The 18,988-nt window shown below is 50.5% G+C and overlaps 7 protein-coding genes across 7 annotated transcripts; 5 read left to right on the top strand and 2 right to left on the bottom strand.

Moving 5' to 3' along the window:
• Positions 1-475: 475 nt before the first annotated feature.
• On the top strand, positions 476-816 carry QCR8 (ubiquinol--cytochrome-c reductase subunit 8; the record flags this gene model as incomplete). The annotated part of the gene is made up of 2 exons (XM_076686873.1): positions 476-524; positions 578-816. The coding sequence occupies 2 exons, from the start codon at positions 476-478 to the stop codon at positions 814-816; spliced, it is 288 nt and encodes a 95-aa protein (XP_076538909.1).
• Positions 817-2,140: 1,324 nt separating this feature from the next.
• TRVA0_045S00892 (uncharacterized protein) lies at positions 2,141-3,523 on the top strand (the record flags this gene model as incomplete). Its single annotated transcript, XM_076686872.1, has 1 exon — positions 2,141-3,523. The coding sequence occupies one exon, from the start codon at positions 2,141-2,143 to the stop codon at positions 3,521-3,523; it is 1,383 nt and encodes a 460-aa protein (XP_076538908.1).
• A 568-nt stretch (positions 3,524-4,091) lies between these two features.
• Positions 4,092-6,970, bottom strand: TRVA0_045S00870 (uncharacterized protein; the record flags this gene model as incomplete). The annotated part of the gene is made up of 2 exons (XM_076686871.1): positions 4,092-4,879; positions 4,930-6,970. 2 exons carry the CDS (start codon positions 6,968-6,970, stop codon positions 4,092-4,094), a joined length of 2,829 nt encoding a protein of 942 aa, XP_076538907.1.
• Positions 6,971-9,079: 2,109 nt separating this feature from the next.
• NNK1 (protein kinase NNK1) lies at positions 9,080-11,197 on the top strand (the record flags this gene model as incomplete). The annotated part of the gene is made up of 1 exon (XM_076686870.1): positions 9,080-11,197. The coding sequence occupies one exon, from the start codon at positions 9,080-9,082 to the stop codon at positions 11,195-11,197; it is 2,118 nt and encodes a 705-aa protein (XP_076538906.1).
• Positions 11,198-11,479: 282 nt separating this feature from the next.
• TRVA0_045S00826 (Mpv17/PMP22 family protein) lies at positions 11,480-12,091 on the bottom strand (the record flags this gene model as incomplete). Its single annotated transcript, XM_076686869.1, has 1 exon — positions 11,480-12,091. One exon carries the CDS (start codon positions 12,089-12,091, stop codon positions 11,480-11,482), a length of 612 nt encoding a protein of 203 aa, XP_076538905.1.
• A 1,729-nt stretch (positions 12,092-13,820) lies between these two features.
• TRVA0_045S00804 (uncharacterized protein) lies at positions 13,821-14,981 on the top strand (the record flags this gene model as incomplete). The annotated part of the gene is made up of 1 exon (XM_076686868.1): positions 13,821-14,981. One exon carries the CDS (start codon positions 13,821-13,823, stop codon positions 14,979-14,981), a length of 1,161 nt encoding a protein of 386 aa, XP_076538904.1.
• Positions 14,982-15,575: 594 nt separating this feature from the next.
• Positions 15,576-18,902, top strand: EBP2 (Ebp2p; the record flags this gene model as incomplete). The annotated part of the gene is made up of 2 exons (XM_076686867.1): positions 15,576-15,593; positions 15,648-18,902. 2 exons carry the CDS (start codon positions 15,576-15,578, stop codon positions 18,900-18,902), a joined length of 3,273 nt encoding a protein of 1,090 aa, XP_076538903.1.
• Positions 18,903-18,988: the final 86 nt, after the last annotated feature.

Here is an 18,988-nt window from a genome sequence, read left to right as displayed (position 1 = left end):
ATAAAATGACAGCATTTCTGCATCCATGTACTTGCATTTATTTCTTCACTCAACTAAAAGCCAGATAACTAGAAATTGAATACACTGGGGCCCTGTTCCCGACCCCATTGCTGGAGGCAGGCCATATATTCGGTATTATAGATCCTCCCCTTCATTGGGAAAGTTGTTATATTTTCTCCTTACTTAGACTACTTCTCTAGACAAATTAATCAACAGGACTATATTACCATAACTATGGCTAGTGCTGTAGTATTCGATATATGGTACAGTAATACAGTAGGCGATAGCCATGGCGGGGGGGGGTCAAAATTTTCACGCTGAATTAAAGTTATTTCGCTTCGGCTGACTTGTCGCAGCGCCGGTCCCAACCAATCACACAACCTCAATTTCGTCCCAATCGCGCAGCGGTCGGGCACATCGTCATTTTTTTCATCCCTTCGAACCAACCTATAGACCAACCAACAGTAGAACAGAAATGGGTGCTCCACACGGAAAGACTTACATGGGCTGGTGGGGAAATCTGGGTAAGTAACACGGATGGTTTGACATAGTGCGGTGGCTAACGAATTGAACTAAGGCGGCCCAACCCAGAAGTACGTCTACCGATACGCCGTCTCGTCGCAGGCTCAGAAGCCATTCAAGGGTGCCCTGCACGCTGCTTTCTTCAACACTTTCCGACGAGTGCGTGCCCAGGCCATCTTTGTCCTTCTGCCAGTTGCTTGCTACTACTATGTCTGGACTGAAGCCAACAAGTACAACAAGTGGCTGTACACCAAGGAGGGCCGAGAGACCCTGGAGCGATTGAACGAGGAGTAAAAATGTTGTATAAAATTAACGGTTGCATAATAATATATATCTAACTTGCGGATTCCTTTTTAGGGGATTTTCCACTTCGCGTTCCATTACCAATTGTGGTACTATCAGTGAAATGCTGATCGGCTAGAGGAACCAACTTCAACAGATATTATATCAAGTACTGTGCCTAACCTACTACGATGTATTACCTAGGTAATTAATAATCTATGATGTCTAGGTATAGGGTATAATTAGTTGGACAATTCTATAGTGAGGTTGCTGATCCTTCGTAGATTCGGGTATGACCTAGTTACAATGGTCCGGTTCCTAATTCGATATAGGACGCTAATGACAGCAATTGGCAAACTCTAATCCACAATGGTTATATAAGTAATTCAAAGACCACGATGACAATTCATAAACTATACGCACCATGAAAGCTACAATTGCGTTTCTTCTCCTCACTTTTGTAGGAATCGCTATGGGCCTCTCTCCCCAGATCAAGACTGCTCTCCCTCCTGAGGAGATAAGGTTTAACATTATTGTCCGATCTGAGAATAAAGACTCCAAAATCAATGACTGGCTTGTCTTCGAGTTAATCAGAGAAAATAATCCTGGTGGTCAAAGGTGGTTAAGCTTGTACTCGGATGGGGGAGGACCGCTCGAATTCTCAATCCTGCCTGAAACTGGCTATCTCATAAACACTACTCCTCTTGAACTGGTAACCGTTGATATTGATAAGGGACTGAAGTGTACCACGAACAATTTTGGCCGAATCCCCCACAATTGGCGAATTGATCCCGATGATGAACATCTTTCAATGGGTGGGGCAGAGAGGGCGGTTGCCTGTCCAAACCGAAATGCAACCAGCACCGATTCGTACAAACTGTTCTGGGGGTCTGATAGCTTCAGATGTGATGGCGGAGAACCCGTGCACTTTGTCGCTCGGAAAATCCCTTACTAGAGGTTCCCATAGGATACTAGAAGGGTTATCTGCTGTTCTCTCTTTTTCTCTCTTTTTTTCTTCTTCAATTCTGAATACAAAACTATTTTGGCAAGGTTTTTATTCATATTTTTTATTCGTCGCAAAGTTCATAGCTTATCTTCAATTGACTTTTTGATCCTATCGATCGCTTGTAAATGCAGTCTCCAGCATTGACGACAACCTAGTTGCTGGTTGGAGACATATTCAAGGATAGAGAAAAACGGCGGAGCAAGCAAGGTATTTCTAAAGAAAGAACAGAAGAAAGATGAGAATAGATCGAGGTATGAAAAAAACTATATAAACGAATGAGTTCGCGCAATCAATTGGTGTCGTACGGTCTACAAGTCCATCTTCATCGCCATGAAAGTCTCGAATACCATTCTTGTGTCTTGGGCTTCCGCCCTCCTTTCTCAGGCTGCACCGACGGCTACCGAAGCGGCTACGGAAGTCAATGCTCTCGAAGCCAAGCCAATTAACCAGGAACTCTTTTTTGGAGGCGGAGGCCACCATGGCGGCCACCACCACCATGACTGCTACTACGATGACTACTATGACGACGGATGGGCTGTGAAGCGAGACGCTGTCCCACCAGAGCCAAGCGCTGCTGCTGGCACTCCTGTCGCTGCTGCGGCTGTTCGATCCAGCGACCAGCCAGCTGATATCAAGATCAACTTCAAGTACAAGGCAGTTGACGACGAGACGTACCACAATGGCCCACACTACACCCACGACGACAACCATCCTTACCGCTACTCTCACGAGGGTAAGGGCCGACACGGTCGACACGGCCATGTCATGGTTCCAGCTCTTGAGGGCGATTATGAGTCTACTGCCGATGCTTTCTGGAACCAGGATCGATCCAATGCATTTGTGCTTGAGGTTCGACAGCCACGCCACTATCTTAATGGCAATATGATCTTCTCGCGGGCGGACGGCACTCTGACCCTCCAGGACCACGGCCTGGGCCACTTTGTTGGTGTCATTGGGGAGGAGACTGAGCATTTGTTCAATACGAAGGTCCAGAAGCCAATTGGCATTGTTGGTGCCCTCAACACACTCCAGGTGGTTGGCGATATGCGGTATGCTGCTCGTCCATGGAGCGTCAGCAATGGTGTTCTCACTGTCAATGGCGAGTCACATGCGGTTGCCTGCCCAACTGACCCAGAGCAGACGTACTTCCAGCTCCACTGGGGTGATGAGACGCTCTGCCCAGGCGGCATTCCACTTGACTTGGTTACGAGACCAGCCAACCACGAGAGCCCATCTCACCGACACTCTGCGCACGTAGCCAGTCACCACGCAGGCCCGCCAAGCTATGGCCATTCTGGTCGATACCACGACTACGATCGTGAGCACCACTGGGATGACCATCGACGGGACGATAAGGACTATCACCACCGTTACGATGATGACGATGAGGATGGTGAGGATTATCACCACCGTCACCACGATGATGACGATGATGAGGACTGGAAGGACCGTCACCACGAGGATGAGGATGATGAGGACTATCATCACCGTCACCACGATGATGAGGATAATGAGGATGATGAGGACTGGAAGGACCGTCACTACAGGCACGAGGATGACGAGGATGAGGATGACGAGTGGGAGCCACGACGCCGTCACGGCAAGGATGACGACGACTGGAAGCGACGACACCACGACCACGACGACGAGGATGATGAAGAAGACGATGAGTGGGATCGACACCACAAGTCATACGTTGCTAAGCCAAACTAAACTCATTTTCGCTTCTTTTTTTGAAACTTGTGCCTTTACTTCGTTTTTCTAGTTGGTATTTTAAAATAAATATTTTGGATTGTTGAACGTACTCTTGTAATTGAAAACTTGAGTTCTGTGAAGCCCTTGAATTATTGAGTTTTTTTTAAATAAACTCACCGCGTATCAATTGACTTTATCTATTCAATTGTACCACTAGTTAAATGGATTGATAGCAATTTTTATACAGTTGTAATCTACCAGGTAATGTATTCAATTCCATCATAATTATGGATTTATTCTAATACCGATGTTGTTCATGCTGCAATGATTTCAATGGATTGGTACCAGGTACCGTATACAGGGGTTGAATGGGTTAATACCAGTTAGGATTAAATACGAAGAACCTCAAGCTGGTGAGATTAACACATGGTAGTTCAGCTGGACAGTAAACAAAACATAATCAGCATGACTGGTCCTCCTTAGAGACCATGTACCATGTAGACAAAACGATTAATAATATGAGGGTAATTCGAGGGTAATTAAAAATCGTTCATTACAAATTATGCACATATATAAAATATACTTATCATCGATAATTCTTCAGCAACTCGTCCAGCTTGCTGCTGAGAACACCCAACCTGTCGCTCGTGTCTTTGAAAATGGGCACGATGTCAGGATGCAAATCATTCAGGTTACTCATTTTCAGTCGCTGTTGCTGAGGCGGCCCAGGAACTGGCTTGCGCTCGACAATTGGTGCCTTGGCCAGCTTTTCCTCCATCATAACGGTCTGCTTGAGCGACATTTGAAGCGTCTTATCGCTCGTAAGCGACAGTGACGAGGTAGAGCCATTCCAGTAGTTGATCGGCTCTTGTCGCGTGCCGTTCGGAGAGTGTGCCAGTAGCAACGGGGTCTCGTCCTGCTCTGACGTACTCTCATCAGCGTCCTCGCCTAGAAATGGCGGGGAAGAAGTGGACACCGACGAATGCGACCGCTCGCTAATAGTAGTAATAGTCGTAGGAGTCTGATGTGCGCTGCCGCTGGTGCTCTCGCTGTGGCATCGGTCTGAATTTACAGAGTTTGGTCTAAACGCATTATTGTCTCTTGGCTTGAGGGACTCACCGCCACTAGAATGGTGGTATGCATGGTCTCTCTGCGGCGGAGTGATAGTGCGGCTCGCCGTAACCTCAACCTCCGAGTCTATAACAGAGACAAGCTTTTTGCTCCCGGCCTTGAGATTATCCGAAGACACGCTCAGGGGCAGAATTGGCTTTTCCAAAAATATAGCGCTAACCGCGCTTCCGTCACCATCAATTGGCTTGACGGTCTCGCCGGAATCGCGAGATTGGAACTCGTGATCATCATCATCATCTAGATCTTCTCTGGTGTTAGTAAACGGTTTAAGGGTTAGGAAGAAGCGGGCTTACCATGGGGCTGGGGTACCAATTTAGGAGTTTGTGAGTTGAGATCGCTGGTGGACGAGTCGGAGCCAAAGGAAGTGTCTAGCTTCAATGCCTGTGGCTTCTCTACGCTGTACCAGTCGACGAGGTCGGCCGCAGACTTTCGCTTTGTGTCCCACATTGACTCGCGCGTCCATTCCTCGTCCTCGCCATGCAGCTGGTCAACGGGGACGGACTGGCGCCGGTGATCTGGCTTGTGGTAGCGCTGAGGAGGCTGTAGAGGCGCCATTGGGCGCTGCCCAGGCGCCAGCCGCTGCGGGATGGGGTGTGAGGACACGGCGCCAGGCACGACTTGGAAGTTGGACTCGCTTTGAATGCTGCTGGCTCCGATAGACTGCAGAGACGAGTCGCGGAGCTTGGGCGTCACTGGGAACGGATACGAGTGTTCAAAAGATGCATTGCGCTGGCCCTGGCCGGTTGGTGGTACCTGGCCATGCTTTTGCGAGTAAAGAGGGTGTGGTGACTGTGGGTACCCTGGCCGGATTGGGGGGTTGTTCGGGCCGAAATTGGGGGTCGATTGAGGCTCAGGAGAGCTGGAATTTGAGTGGATGTTTTGCTTGAGACGCATTCGCATCTCAGGAGAAAGCCGCTCGAGCTCCGACCGCATACGCGAACTGGGGGACAACGGTCCTTTACGCGGGTCCCTAGGCTTTTCGCGATTAGCGTCCGGAGGGTATTGCTGACCCGGGAATGGTGGGGCTCTGTTGTTAGGCAGTGGTGCATTACTGCTCTGGTTATGGTTAATGCTCTGGTTATTGTTATTGTTGTTGACAATGTCCGGACGCTTGGTATCGAAAGACGGACGCTTGGTATCGACAGATGGACGCCTAGCATCCAGAGATGGAGGCTTGGTATCCAAAGAAGGTCGACCACGGCTGTTAGATGGCGGCGTAGGAACTCTCTCCTCCTTTTTCGGTTTACGCTTGAACAAATTGAACCCAGACTCGGCAGCACTGTTAGGCGAAGGAATGAGCTCCACCGACGCATTGCTGTCAATCTTCTTGAGCGTCTGGATCTGCTCGACCGATCCTTTTGCTCGCAGTAGCGACCTGCGCCGAGCCTGCTTCTCTTCTTCAGGATCGACACCAGCGGCCTGGGCCTCTGCCTCTGCCAACAGGGTGGCGCCAAGGTCCTCTCCCTGGATATTCTTGTCTTTACGCTTGAAGAAGAACTTTGACTTCTTCTTCTTCTCCTCTTTGCTAGCGGCTTCGGTTTCGCGGATTGCCTTGTCGAACGCGTCCTCCGAGCTACTTTCCGGCTTGTCGCGCACCTTGTTGATGACCAACGGAGCAGGCGCATTGTTAGTGGTAATAGTAGGGGCTGGTGGTGCGTACCCATCGTCGTCCGAGTCGTCTGCTAGGTAGGATCCGACACGTTCTTTGATCGAGATGATGCGATCGCCAGGAGCATTGTGGTTAGTGTTTAGCGGCTTCGTAGAATAGTCATTACTCGTGTCGTTCGTCAATTCGTTACCGTCGTTTGTGTTATTGTCGTCTTGTTCTTGTTCTTGTTCTTGTTCTTCTTCTTCGTCCTCGTACTCGCCGTCCGCCTCGTCCTCCGAGTAGTCATACTCAGACGCAGAGACATAGGTCAGGGTCGTGGTAAAAGTGACCGTCTTGGGCTTGGCCTTCTTGCGGTTGGAGCGAAACATCTTGCCCAGGCTCTTGGACGCGGACGCGGCAATGTGGGACGCCGGCAGGCTAATCTCGCCATTGCGGTGCTTGTTGAGCCGGGCCAGGCGCTCCCAGGGCGTCTCGACGTACTCCGCGGGCAGGAACCCGACAGACGAGTTCTTGACGAGCCGCACCAGCCACCAGTACGAGTTTGTGTCGTTGAGCAGGATCATGGCGTCCCCCTTCTGGGCGTTGGCCTGGCCCTCTTCTGTGGCTATAAACGTGCGCAGGGCATACACGTACTGGAAATCAATCTCCTCCTCATTGATCGAGGGTGAAGAGGACAGTTGGTCGAACAGGTCGTCCTCGTTGAGAAGCTCCGAACTATTGTCCATCCCTGCTTCACCTAGGCCCCCCTAATACGCGGTCCACAATACGAAATATACAAAACTAAATAATAATAACAAATAAAGAACAGGATGCCCTGACCACTTTTTTGTAAAAGAGAACAGGCAACAGGGGAGGGAAAAAAATGGGTGTTAGTGTCGTTTCCAGGGGGTCCAAAGGGGATGTATAGTGTAAAAGCCAAGTTCTGCTGCTAAAATAAGACCTGGCAAATGCACTACTCTACCAAGACAGTATTGAGGTGTAACGAGCTGCTGTGCGTCTCCCTGAAAAGTGTTTGGTGTGTGCTCACACAATTCTGCTGATACTTGGCTCAAACACGAGTTTCAAAGAAACGAACCCAACAATACGTAGCAAAGAGAAGGGGAGGGGGGGCTACGCTACGTAGGTGTATGTGTGGTGTTCGCTCTGGGGCCATTTTTCATGTACGTCTATAGGCGGCTATGCGCGCGCAAGACCAAACGCGTCAAGGGACGTGTGTCGTTCCAGCCTCAGTGCTAGAGCCGTTCCCCCCTCCCTCGCTCCATATGCATATGGCGGGCCACCCCCTTTTTTTTTTGGGTCTTCCTGCAGGGGTTCGTACGTGAATCTGCGCAGTGAGCGTAAATTTGGGACTGACTTACTACAAAATTGTACTGTACAAAATACAGGGGGGGAATATTCTAAGCGACAGGGATCTGTGGTGGTACGTCAGCATTCCATTGACGACGCCCCATATCTTTTACATCCTTTACCCAGGACATCACTTATCATCATGAAGCTGTGTCGGAGGAGTAGGTGTAAGTTGTTTCGGAGAAGTTGGTGTAAGTTGTGTCGGAATTGGTGCAAGTTGTGTCGGATTGGTGCAGGTTGGTTTGCAGTACTACAATATAGCCTGAGAGAAGGGGGGGAGGGAAAGAAATAGCCGCGCGAGCCGCATGAGGCTCGTATTTGGGAAAAACAATGCAATGGGGTGTACACCCTTTCCCCACACAACACACCCATTGTATGTAAGTATGTATGTATGGACTGTCGTATGGTATGCGCGACACCTCATTGTACGTCATAGTTATAGCCCTTGTAAACACCAGACATGACACGGAAAATGGTCATTCTAGACTACAACAACCAAACGTCACGCGTAAAACATAATACCATATCTCCACCTACGTACTTTACATACATATTTTCCCCATACTATGCTATTTTACGCTGTGGGTTGAGATATCAGATGAGGGCCTGTCTTTGGTAGTGTGCGCGCGCGGATTGCTGTGGCCAAAAACGTGGGTGCGGTGCTGTGCATCGGCTCTGCCCATTCTTTCTATTACACCCTCTCTTTTATCACTACCCAATCACACTGGACCTTTCCTCAGCACACAAGAGAGCCCATAACCGCCCGTATATAGCGTACATATTCAAAGTGGCAAAACGAGCCGGATACATCCGCGGGGAGAGAAAAGCTTTTTTATTGCAACCAATTGATTGGTGGTGTATCTCGTGCCGCTTGTAATAAATTAGGTGCGTTAGGTAGTAGGTTTCCAGCCATATATATTGGTGAGGCTCGTTTGGGTTTTTGGGTTGGGTGCCTCTCGTCATATCTATCTGTCTCCGCACTGTTGATTTGGATATATCTCAGCAGAACAAGAACGACCCAAGATACATCCCATGCGTGGACTCGGCTAAACGAACCGCATTATTTTTACTTGTTACTTTTACCAGAATTACTCTACTGCACGGTACTACACCTGCTTGTTACTTTACTGCCGGTACTGTACCTACTAGTTGGTACCCTCACGTTATTCTTACCCACCAAGCTACTATCACAAGCTAGTGCGGTACTTTGGCTTATAACATTTTGGTTCCTCTTTCAAAGTAAATACCAAGATCAGGCTCCTAGGCGATTATAGCTCAGCTCTCTCTTGATAAAATACTACACCAGCTAATAAAAGGGCTCTCTCTCTACATCGCTCCTACTCCCTCCGAAGACTAGCTTTTTTAAGAGCGCTTCTCCTTCCCCCAAGACTAGCTTTTTGAGAACGCTATTGGCAGAGTTTTTATTATTTGCAGAGTGGAGAAGAAGAATTTGGGTGGAGAGTTTAGTAGGATAGGGCGACAAAAAAATGAGCAATGACGACTGGCACAACGACTCCAAGTCGCCGTCGCCTTCGTCTACCCAGCGAGGATTCGCGCTCAGGCTAGATACCTCCTCGCCACCGCGACCTCAGCTGCTACGCCACCACAACGATCCGTCCTCCGCATCGTCCGCCAAGAGATCCTTCCTGTCGGAAAGCCTGCGCCGCCAGGACCAGCCGACGCCGTCAATTGATTCGGTGTCCCACAACTCTAACTTTGATCGCCTCCGCGACATGCTGCAGACCCATGTCAACATCCCATCCTCCTCGCCGCCCCCGGCCCCAAGTGACCTCGACTTCAACATTACGCCGGAGGCCGCCATGTCCCCGACAATGGGGCTCTCCGAGGCAGAGTGGAAGGCCATCCCGTTCAGCACACGCCGCAAGCTCAAGGTGGCCGTCCAGCAGCAGTACTCCCAGGGGAACTCCCCCACCGACGATAGATCAACTTCATTGCCATCCTCCGTGGTCACCAAACATCCATCGCGGCCAATTCCCTTCTCACAGCGCCAGAGAGACCGCTCGGCCACCATGTACCCTATAAACACCCGCTCCGTGTCGCAAATTTCGACAGATTCGTCCTCCCCGTCCAATTCCCCGGCTTTCCAGTTTTTGAGCCGGCTGGGCGCGACAGCCGACGCAGTCACCGGTGGATCCAACAATAATAACAATAACAATTCAAGCGCAAGCTTCGGTGGTGACGAGCTGGGCGAGCAGGTAGGAGATTATATCATTGGCAAGCTCATTGGCTACGGAGGGTTCAGCCAGGTCAAGGAGGCGCACGCAATGGAAAATGGAAAGAAAGTCGTGCGAGCGGTCAAAATCGTCCAAAAGTACAATCCGCAATCGACCCCAGAGTACATGGAGCGGGTGCAATGCGAATTCGACCATGAGGTTGCCATCTGGAAGACGCTCGACCATGAGTACATTCTGCGGCTCCTGTCTGTCGAGGACAACGCCAAAGCCATTTACTGCTTTACCGAGAAAATCACGGGCGGGACCCTGTTTGATCTCGTCAAGAACCATCGTGGGACATTAGCCGTGCCGCTCATCAAGCAGTACGCCTACCAGCTCTCTAGTGCATTACTTTATCTCCACGATACCATGCGCATTGTACATCGAGACGTTAAGCTCGAAAACTGCTTGTTGGAAGAGATGCCCGACGGCACCACCAAGCTGCTGCTGTGTGACTTTGGCATGAGCGACTATTACGAGCCCAACGATGATGCATCGACGACCAAGTCTGGTGACGACAATAATAACGACAAGACGGAAAAAAGTAGCACCAAGAGTAGCCGGCAGAATGGCTGCAATTCGCATAACGTCATTGGCCCCTCAGACACCTCGTCTCTGTTCAACCAATATCACACGCACACTCCCGACGGCGCTCATTCAGAAGGATCGAGCTACTTTGCTTCGAGCCACCACAGCTCGTCGCACGGCACACCCGACGTCCACTCCGAAGACCCGATGGCGACACCGCCCCTGCATGATCCGCTGCGCATTCAACACAGCAGGGCACACCTCTCTCAACTAACCAAGGAGCCCGACAATGGGTCAACAAGCACTAACCAGAGCAATAACAATAGCGCCAGCCGCAGCGGAGGAGGCACTTACAGTAAAAAAGGGGGTGGAGGCGACCCAGTGTCGCCCACTGGCGTGCAGGTCCGCGACTGGCACGCTCCTCCTGTGGAGAAGCTCCTCAACAGTTCTACGACGCAGAATTTCGGCTCTTTGCCGTACGCATGTCCGCAGCTGCTAACCTCGTCGGTCCCTATTATTGACCCGTCGGTCGATATGTGGTCGTATGGCGTTGTTGTCCACGCTCTGTTCATGGGCCATCTCCCCTGGAACCACGCATTTTTGCCCAAACTGCGCATGATGATTCTGCAGGGGGACTGGGATAAGAGCTCTCTTGAAATACGAGGCGGTAAATTAGCCCGCGAGGTGTGCGAGCGGTGTCTCGACATGGACTGGGAGACGAGAGCCCAGATCCGCGAGATTGTGGAGCATCCGTGGCTGCGAGAAGAGCGCCGGCTCTATGGTCCGAGCGGTCGAAGGAATAGAGACGAGGATCGGATGTGGTCTCAACCGGACGTCGACTAATTATTTTTATTTTATTTTATTTTCTACTAATCTGTATATGATATTGTATATTATTTTAGTGATTTGTATACTATCTAATATGACTGCTTCGAGAAACCAACTTGAATCACCAAGCCATTTCGAAATTCAATTCAATTCCCCTTTACTTGGGGGCCAGCCCCCAAACCCCCGTAGCTCGGCTACGCCGAGGAATAGTAATACCGGTAGTGAAAATTTCATTAGCCAAGATAAATAGAAAGGTCCGTATATTTCTGGTAGATATACAAATACAAACGTCTACGTCTATTTGTCCTTCTCCTCCTCTTCCTTGGCCAATCGAGCGGCCTGCTGTCGCTTCTTCTTGACAATCATGTTGTTGTAAGTACCCAAGAAGAAAGTAATGATGGAGAAGAAAGGAACCCAGGCATGCTCTGGGATGAAGGCCTGGGCAATGGCCAGGGACACTGGCGAGGTGCACCAGTTGGCTCGCATCACCGGCCAGATGCCGGCCTTGTAGGAGGCGACGATCTGGGCCGTAGACCGAGCGCCGGCGATGATGCTCATGAAGAAGAGGAACACAGAGGCCTGGATAGGCGCCAGGAACAGGTTAGATGCAATGATCTGGCCGATCTTCCAGAACACGCCGGTCTTTCCTCGGAACGCTCGCTGCAGGGCCAGCACCAGGTAATGCGACAGCGGCGCCGACACGAAGAAACCGTAAAGAGCCATCTTGATAATTCGCGACGAAAAGTACGAGCCCGTCTTGGGGTCCTTCTCGCCTGCGAGCACGGAAGCAACAAGCTCCGACACAGCATTAAGGCTCGCCGTGGTGAACGACTTGGTTCGAATAGGGTTGGCCTGGAGCTCGGTCAGGTACGACTGCAACAGAGTTGGCGATGGCTTGGAGAGCGACATGGTGTATACAAAAAAAATTCTACCCTCTAATTTCAAAAACCCCTGCTAATATAGGGGTGGAAAACAGCTTGCTTATAACGGGACTCTTCTCCCCGTTTACTGCAACTGCTTCCTCGATTTCGTCTGCGGGGGAAGTCCGAGGTTCGTCCAACTCCGAAGGTCCCACTTTTAGGCAGTGGTACCCGACACCCCAGTGATCTTCCCCTGTAAAAGCGTTTTACCCTGCGGATGTGAGATGAGGAGAAGCAAAAAGGAGGGGCTTCACAGCATTTTTTACGAGATTATGTAGTTATACAAACAGCATTAATATATAACCTTGATACATTGGCGAAATTGATATATTTACTGGATTACCGGTCTTTTTCCATGGCGTGGGGGGTACTCGTATGTCTTATACAGAAGATCTAGGAGTAAATCTACGATATAGGTGGCACAATCGAGATCGTACATTCTATACTCCTTAGAATGGTTCCCATATGAGTTATGTGGGGTTAAACATAGGTTAGGCAATATTAATAAAATTGTAACGAGTCTGGATAATACACTCCTATAATGCACCTGGTCCCCCCCCCCCCCCCTGGGGCTTCGCGGAGACATCTCCAGACTTCAACCATTCCTCGGCGTAGCCGAGCTACGGGGGTTTGGGGGCTGGCCCCCAAGTAACAAAACCAAGCTGTACTTTAGCGGAACTAGTTTAAGGGTAATTGAATATGTAATAGGGAAGAACTGAGAGGGTGTTTCCCCCCCAGGCAAGGCTAATCCCCACAATCAATAACACCGTGCCAACCATAGGTATCATCAAAAAACTTTTCACACACTATGCCTAGTCATGTCTATTCAGATAATGACTCTAGACATATTTCATTCCTCTTATCTACTAAGATACATAGTATCCCTACCTCCTAGGGCTAGTGGTAGATGACGGGTTCAGACCGTGACGAGTGGTACGCTGGCGTGCTGAGGTATACACAGAGACATCTCCAAACCTCACCACCTTACGGAAAGAGGGTTTAACGAAGTATCCATCGAGCGACCAAAGCAAGTAGCAATTTCTAAGTAGGCATAAATACGAATAAACGACCAGTCACAGTGTATACGCCCCTGTTGCTTACCAGCAGCACCCCGCGGCCTGATTTTTTTTTGTGTATTTTTCAGTGGTCATGGCGAGGCGCGCAGTGCTCGCTTGCCCTCGCCGGACGGGAGCGCTCGTCCATGGGCCTGCCAGCTCAAGCGACACGCGACCACCACGCTCATAGAGCGCACTCCACAGTGTCTGCGCTGGATGGGGGAGGGGGCCAGCGGAACGAATATCGACCACGCCTCCCACCAACCCATTTTATCTTTCTAACAAACACTTTTTCCCCTCCCTCTCCATGTTGTCCACGCCATAAAAATGACCGGGCAAATACCCTGGGAGATAAAATAGAGGTCCCGGGTAGCCTTTTTTTAGATTATTTTCTACTGGTTTTCACCTTCCCCATGAGTGGCCAATAGACGGCTACGGGTGGCGCCGTAACGTGCTGACATGTACGCGGCTCTCTGCAACTTTGGGAGTACGCCTGGTACCGCCTACTTGATTAACCTGTTATGTTAGTTAGGTTCTGAGTTAAGGCCCGTCCCAACACATTTTTTCCCTTTTCTCCTTCGACTGGCAAATTCGACCAAAGCTACGCGTCGACAAGCGCTGCAAGAAGAAAAACGAAGACGTTGTTTTGGGCACAAGGGAGGAATGGATACACAGAACCAGGAGTACCGTATTCTCGAAGGCGATGAGGCCAACTTCTTTGCCGCGACAGAGGAGGGCCACCAGCACTCGCTGGCGGCCGCAGCCGCTGCGGCGGTCGCCAATGTCGACGGGTCGCACCACCACCACCATCACCACCCTCACAATGGCACCGCGGCCGATCTCGACCTGGCCAATGCAATGCTCAATGCTAGCGCCGCGGCGTCGCAGGCTCCGCCGCCGCAGACCCAGCACCACCACCACCAGGCACCGCACAATTTAAGCGCGCCTCCCGGCATGCCTGTGGGGCTCGAGCCGACGAGCGACGAGCTCCAGCCGCCGCCGCCCCAGCCGCAGCATCACCATGCGGCACCTCCGCCGCCGCACGAGAACGGCGCGAACGGTGCGGCGTCGGTAGTAGACACGAGCACGCTGGAGCACGATGCTGCGGCGGCAGCGGCCGTCGAGGCGGTCAAGCCGATTGAGGTGTACACGGCCAACAATCAGCGGTACTACTCGTGCCCGTTCCCGCACTGTCAGTTTATGGGCAAGAAGGTGCCGGAGATACAGCGCCATATGGGGCGCAACCAGCACAAGGGGCTCAAGAACCGCACCGTAGCCAACTACAAGCCTGAGGAGGCATACGTACCGGCGGCTATGGCCAACACGGCCATGATTGTCGACCGTGAGTTCAATCTGGCGGTGTGCCGCAACGGGTCGTACATTTTGTCCAAGAACGAGATTCCGGCCCACGCCAAGTTGTGCGAGATGTGCCAGGCGTTTGACGAGACGCTGACGGCGGAGGACGACTACCAACGCATTGCTGATCACGTGGACCTGTCACCGTGGAAGATTGTGCAGCCGCACAGCGACGAGTCGAACTACGAGGCTGGCATGCTGCGGCGGCTGGCGGGTACGTACCGCGACGACAATGACGACAATGACAAGCGGTTCCTGTGTATATATTGCTACAACGAGGGCAAGCTGTTTACGATGGGCCGCAAAGACGGCAACCACTTGTATAACGTGCACTCGATTAACCCGGACAACCGCAACAATGCATGGGTGCCGTGCCGCGGCATGAGCTATCGGCTGCTCGGCAAGGGCTTTTGCGATCAGAGCAAGTTCTATGTGGCTGTCAAGAGCGAGGAGAGCCAGGTGCGATGATGATCCATTAAGTTATTGATTAAGTTATTTTGTATTTACGGTCTAACAAAACGCTGCTAAATAGGGTGTATTAATTGACGAACTTACGACTTTTCACCGAACCTCTTTGATTAATCCTACTGTGTACCAGCGAGCACATCCATACAACAATTCCTCGCTATTGAAAACACCATCAATTCACTTGGGGGCCAGCCCCCAAACCCCCGTAGCTCCGCTTCGCGGAGATCAATTGATGGCATATAAAATATCTCCGCAGAGCCTCAAGGGGGGGGGGGGGGGGGTTGGAGGGACTGGTCCCTCCATGAACATTGCATCAATTGACTTGGGAGCTAGTCCTCAATCGCCCGTAGCTCCGTAGCACCACTAAGGAGTAGGTAACATTGAGATGCTACATCCGAAATGAATTAAAGTACAGTAGTTTAAACAAGACCTCCGCGAAGCGGAGCTACGGGGTCTGGGGCTGGCCTCAGGGAAGCTAATAGGTCGCGTGGGAGACGCGGTTGAGAGATTACATAATATCACTTAAACCAAGAAAACGAGATTTTGCAGGCGCGCCCTCACGACTTGCTCTACGTGTGTGCCAAATCACAGCGAATGATGTGGACGAGCCAAGTAAGTGATATTTGAGGCGATGATTTAGTAGTAATGGTGTGCTAATAAAGGTAGAATGCTCCACGCCCTGTGAATCTGGAGATCCGCAAGCCTATCAAGTCACCGGCGTTGATTAGTGAGGCGCCCGGGAAGTACGCCGTGGGCACCCCACACCAATCCAAGGTACTGAGATCTGACAAAGGGCGGTATTTCCACGCCTGTCCTATTCCAAATTGCCAGTTTCTGCTCTACGTGTCGCCCAATTCGAACAATGAGCTCAAGGTCCAGCGTGCTATGCAGCGTCATTTCCGCGAGTCGAGCCATGATCACCTGGACAAGTCGTACCGGGCAACTCCTCGATTTGATAGCAAAGAAGGAGTAACCTATACGAGGCTCCCGAATTCGGAGATGGTCATCGACAATGCCCAGAAGCTTGTGGTGTGTCGTGAGGCCGGTTACGTCCTGGCGAAGGACGACATTTCGATCCACGCTCAGGTGTGTACCCATTGTAGCGGGTTTGTCAGCCGGGAGGGCGAAGCTTTTAAACAAAGCGAGGCGTACCAGTCTATTTGTGAGAAGTTCAATTTCACCACCTACAAAGATAGAATCGACGAGGTGGCCGAGCCTGATTCAAACGGGCTGAGACTGAAAAAGTACCCGCCGTTGGAAGGATTGAGAGTTGGGAAGCGATATTTGTGTTTGGACTGCTATTCGAACAATACTATTGGGCTGCATCGGTTGAATTGCGGTATTAAGGACCACAGTCGCATGGTGGAAGTGAAGACTATGGAGTATTTTGTCCTAGGCGATACAAAGGCGATGGCCAGCAGGCGACACTATCCAGTGGAGATCTACGCCTTTGACATCCTGAGGCCAGAGCCCAAGTCTATCCCGGCATCCGTACTGTCGTCTAGCGAGAAGAAGAGAGCAAACGCGGTTAATTACAGCCCAGCCAAAAACTTGGATAACGCCGACGAGGAGTACAACGAGTTGGTCAACGAGCAGGAGATTAGTTGGACTGATTTAGTCAACCAACCAGAATTCCCCTCGGTGCCCCATGTCGAGGAATATTTTGACACTTTGGCATTGCTGAGAAGGAGAGGCTTACTCGATCATGGTATGGGCTACGAAGAGCGCAGTGAGGTGAGGTCGTCTGAGATAGAAGAGAGCGAAGAGCCGACTTCTGGAGTTCCTAATAGTGGGTTTTCGAGTGCTAGGGGAGCGTTTGGGGTCAAGGTGTCGAAGATCCTCAACGACAAGTTATCAAGCGATTTCGATTCGGATGCCAATAGCCAGATGGATGAGGCTACCTCGCTGAATGAGCCGAAGACTGCTGATGCCTCTATTCTGCCTGAACTTCGTGAAAAGCAGAACGGAGGCATGGATGTTGTTGGTGCTACTGAAGGAGCAGAAAGAAGGGATATTGTCGGTGCTACAGAAGGAGCAGAAAAAAGGGATATCGTCGAAGTAACTGAAGGCATGAATGCCGTTGGTCCTACTGGAGCAACGGATGTTATCGATGCTAGTAGGTCTCAAGAAGCGGTAGTCGCCATTACTCACTCCGAGCAGATAGCCGCAAAGCAGGTGGAAGTATCTGACAAGGGCATTGAGTTGATGGAAGATGTTTCCACTGTTAAAGAAGTTGAGGTGGAAGTATCTGACAAGGGCATTGAGTTGATGGAAGATTTTTCCATTCGTAGAGAAGCTGAGGTGGAGGAAAAGGAAGATGTTATTACTGTTAAAGAAGTTGAAATGGAAGAAAAGGAAGATGTTACCACTATTAACGAAGTGAAAATGGACGAAAAGGAAGATCTTACCGCTATTAACGAAGTGGAAATGGAAGAAAAGGAAGATGTTACCACTGTTAACGAAGTGGACATGGAAGAAAAGAAAGATGTTACCACTGTTAAAGAAGTGGAAATGGAAGAAAAGGAAGAAGTTATCACTATTAACGTTGAGATGGCAAAGGAGGAAAAGGAAGAAGCCGAGGAGGAGAAAAAGGACGAGGAAGAAGAAAACGAAGAGAAAAACGGGATTGTTGAGAATGAAAAAATGGAGACGCAATACGAGACTGCTCCTAGTGAGTTCGATTCACAACAATTTGCAACAGCACCCCAAGCTGTTACTGAGTCAATCACAACCACAAAAATTGTCCAGGAAAAAGCCGATGAAGAAGAGATCAGCTCGCCGATGTCAGACGTGTCTGCCAATTCGCCAATTCTCTCAGTTGCAAACTTCAACCAGTACCTCGCCAATGTCCTCCAGAGCGGCCAAGTCAACGAAACTCCTCCGGACTCTCCAGAACTCGGCTCGTTCGTCACCCCACCATCTATAGAAGAGGGTGCTACCGACGAAGACGAAGAAGTGCAAAGAGAGATTTCCCGCCCCAAAAAGAAACGCAAGCTGAGCCTACCCAAAAGCCAAGCTCCAACACCACACTATATCGAAGCCTCGGCACTCAATCGCATTGTGCCCCCAGCAAAACAAGGGCCACACCTTGCAAGACTGATAGCGCCGCCGAAGCTGGCTACAGAGCAGATGATTGAGTCTATTGCCTCCAGCTATATTGACCTAGCAATGGCCGACCTTAAATACGCCCCGTATTACTCGTCCTGGCTGGCCAAGCGGTCAGTACAGGACTATGACACCAACGATATCATGCCCGACCTCATTGATGAACCGCTTGAGCACGTTAAACGGTGGATAACCGAATTTGTGCTGCTCCTCTACCGGGTTTATGCCGGAGTACAAGAGGGCCGGGCCAGAGCCCACTTGCTGACAGGTATTGTTGACTTTACCGAGCCGCAGTGGCAGGCTATGGCCCAACTATTTAAACTCCTAGAAGAGGAAGACGAGGATACGCAAGACAGCGTGGATTTAGATAACCTGGGGTTGCCCGAGTCGGATCCAAACCTGGACATGGCGTCGCTCATCAATGACGAAAAGCAGCCAACTACTCTGCCTCCAGTCAAAATGCCCAGGAACCTCCAAGAACTCCACACTGTAATGCTTTCCTTCCTCACCCAACCGCTGGCCGCTTACGACGAGCCAAATGCCTTCAAGCTGCTAGCCGTGTTTTTTACCGCCGGTACCTCGTGGGCAGAGGAAGCCTACGTCTACGATGTTACAGAGTGCGCCATATTTGTATTCCGGCTCACTGCGATACTATCATTGACCCGCCGCCAGGTTTCGTCCAACCCGCAGGAGGAGCATCTCAATTTGTACTCTATCTACGGTCTTTGGGCTCGCCATATGTCTCTAGATGTGGGCCACCAATTCCTTGAGCCGTTCTTCCGCATTGAAGATGCTCTTGATGATAGTAATTTATAACGAACGAAATGCTAATGATACACCATTTATAATTGCAAAAATATTATTTATTACCAGCTATTCAACCAAGCTATGATATCCTACCA

This window comes from Trichomonascus vanleenenianus (assembly GCF_965637985.1).
Source record: "Trichomonascus vanleenenianus strain CLIB 3782 genome assembly, contig: TRVA0_045S, whole genome shotgun sequence".
In the NCBI taxonomy this organism is placed as follows: domain Eukaryota; kingdom Fungi; phylum Ascomycota; class Dipodascomycetes; order Dipodascales; family Trichomonascaceae; genus Blastobotrys; species Blastobotrys vanleenenianus.
This window is presented reverse-complemented; position numbering and strand designations above follow the sequence as displayed.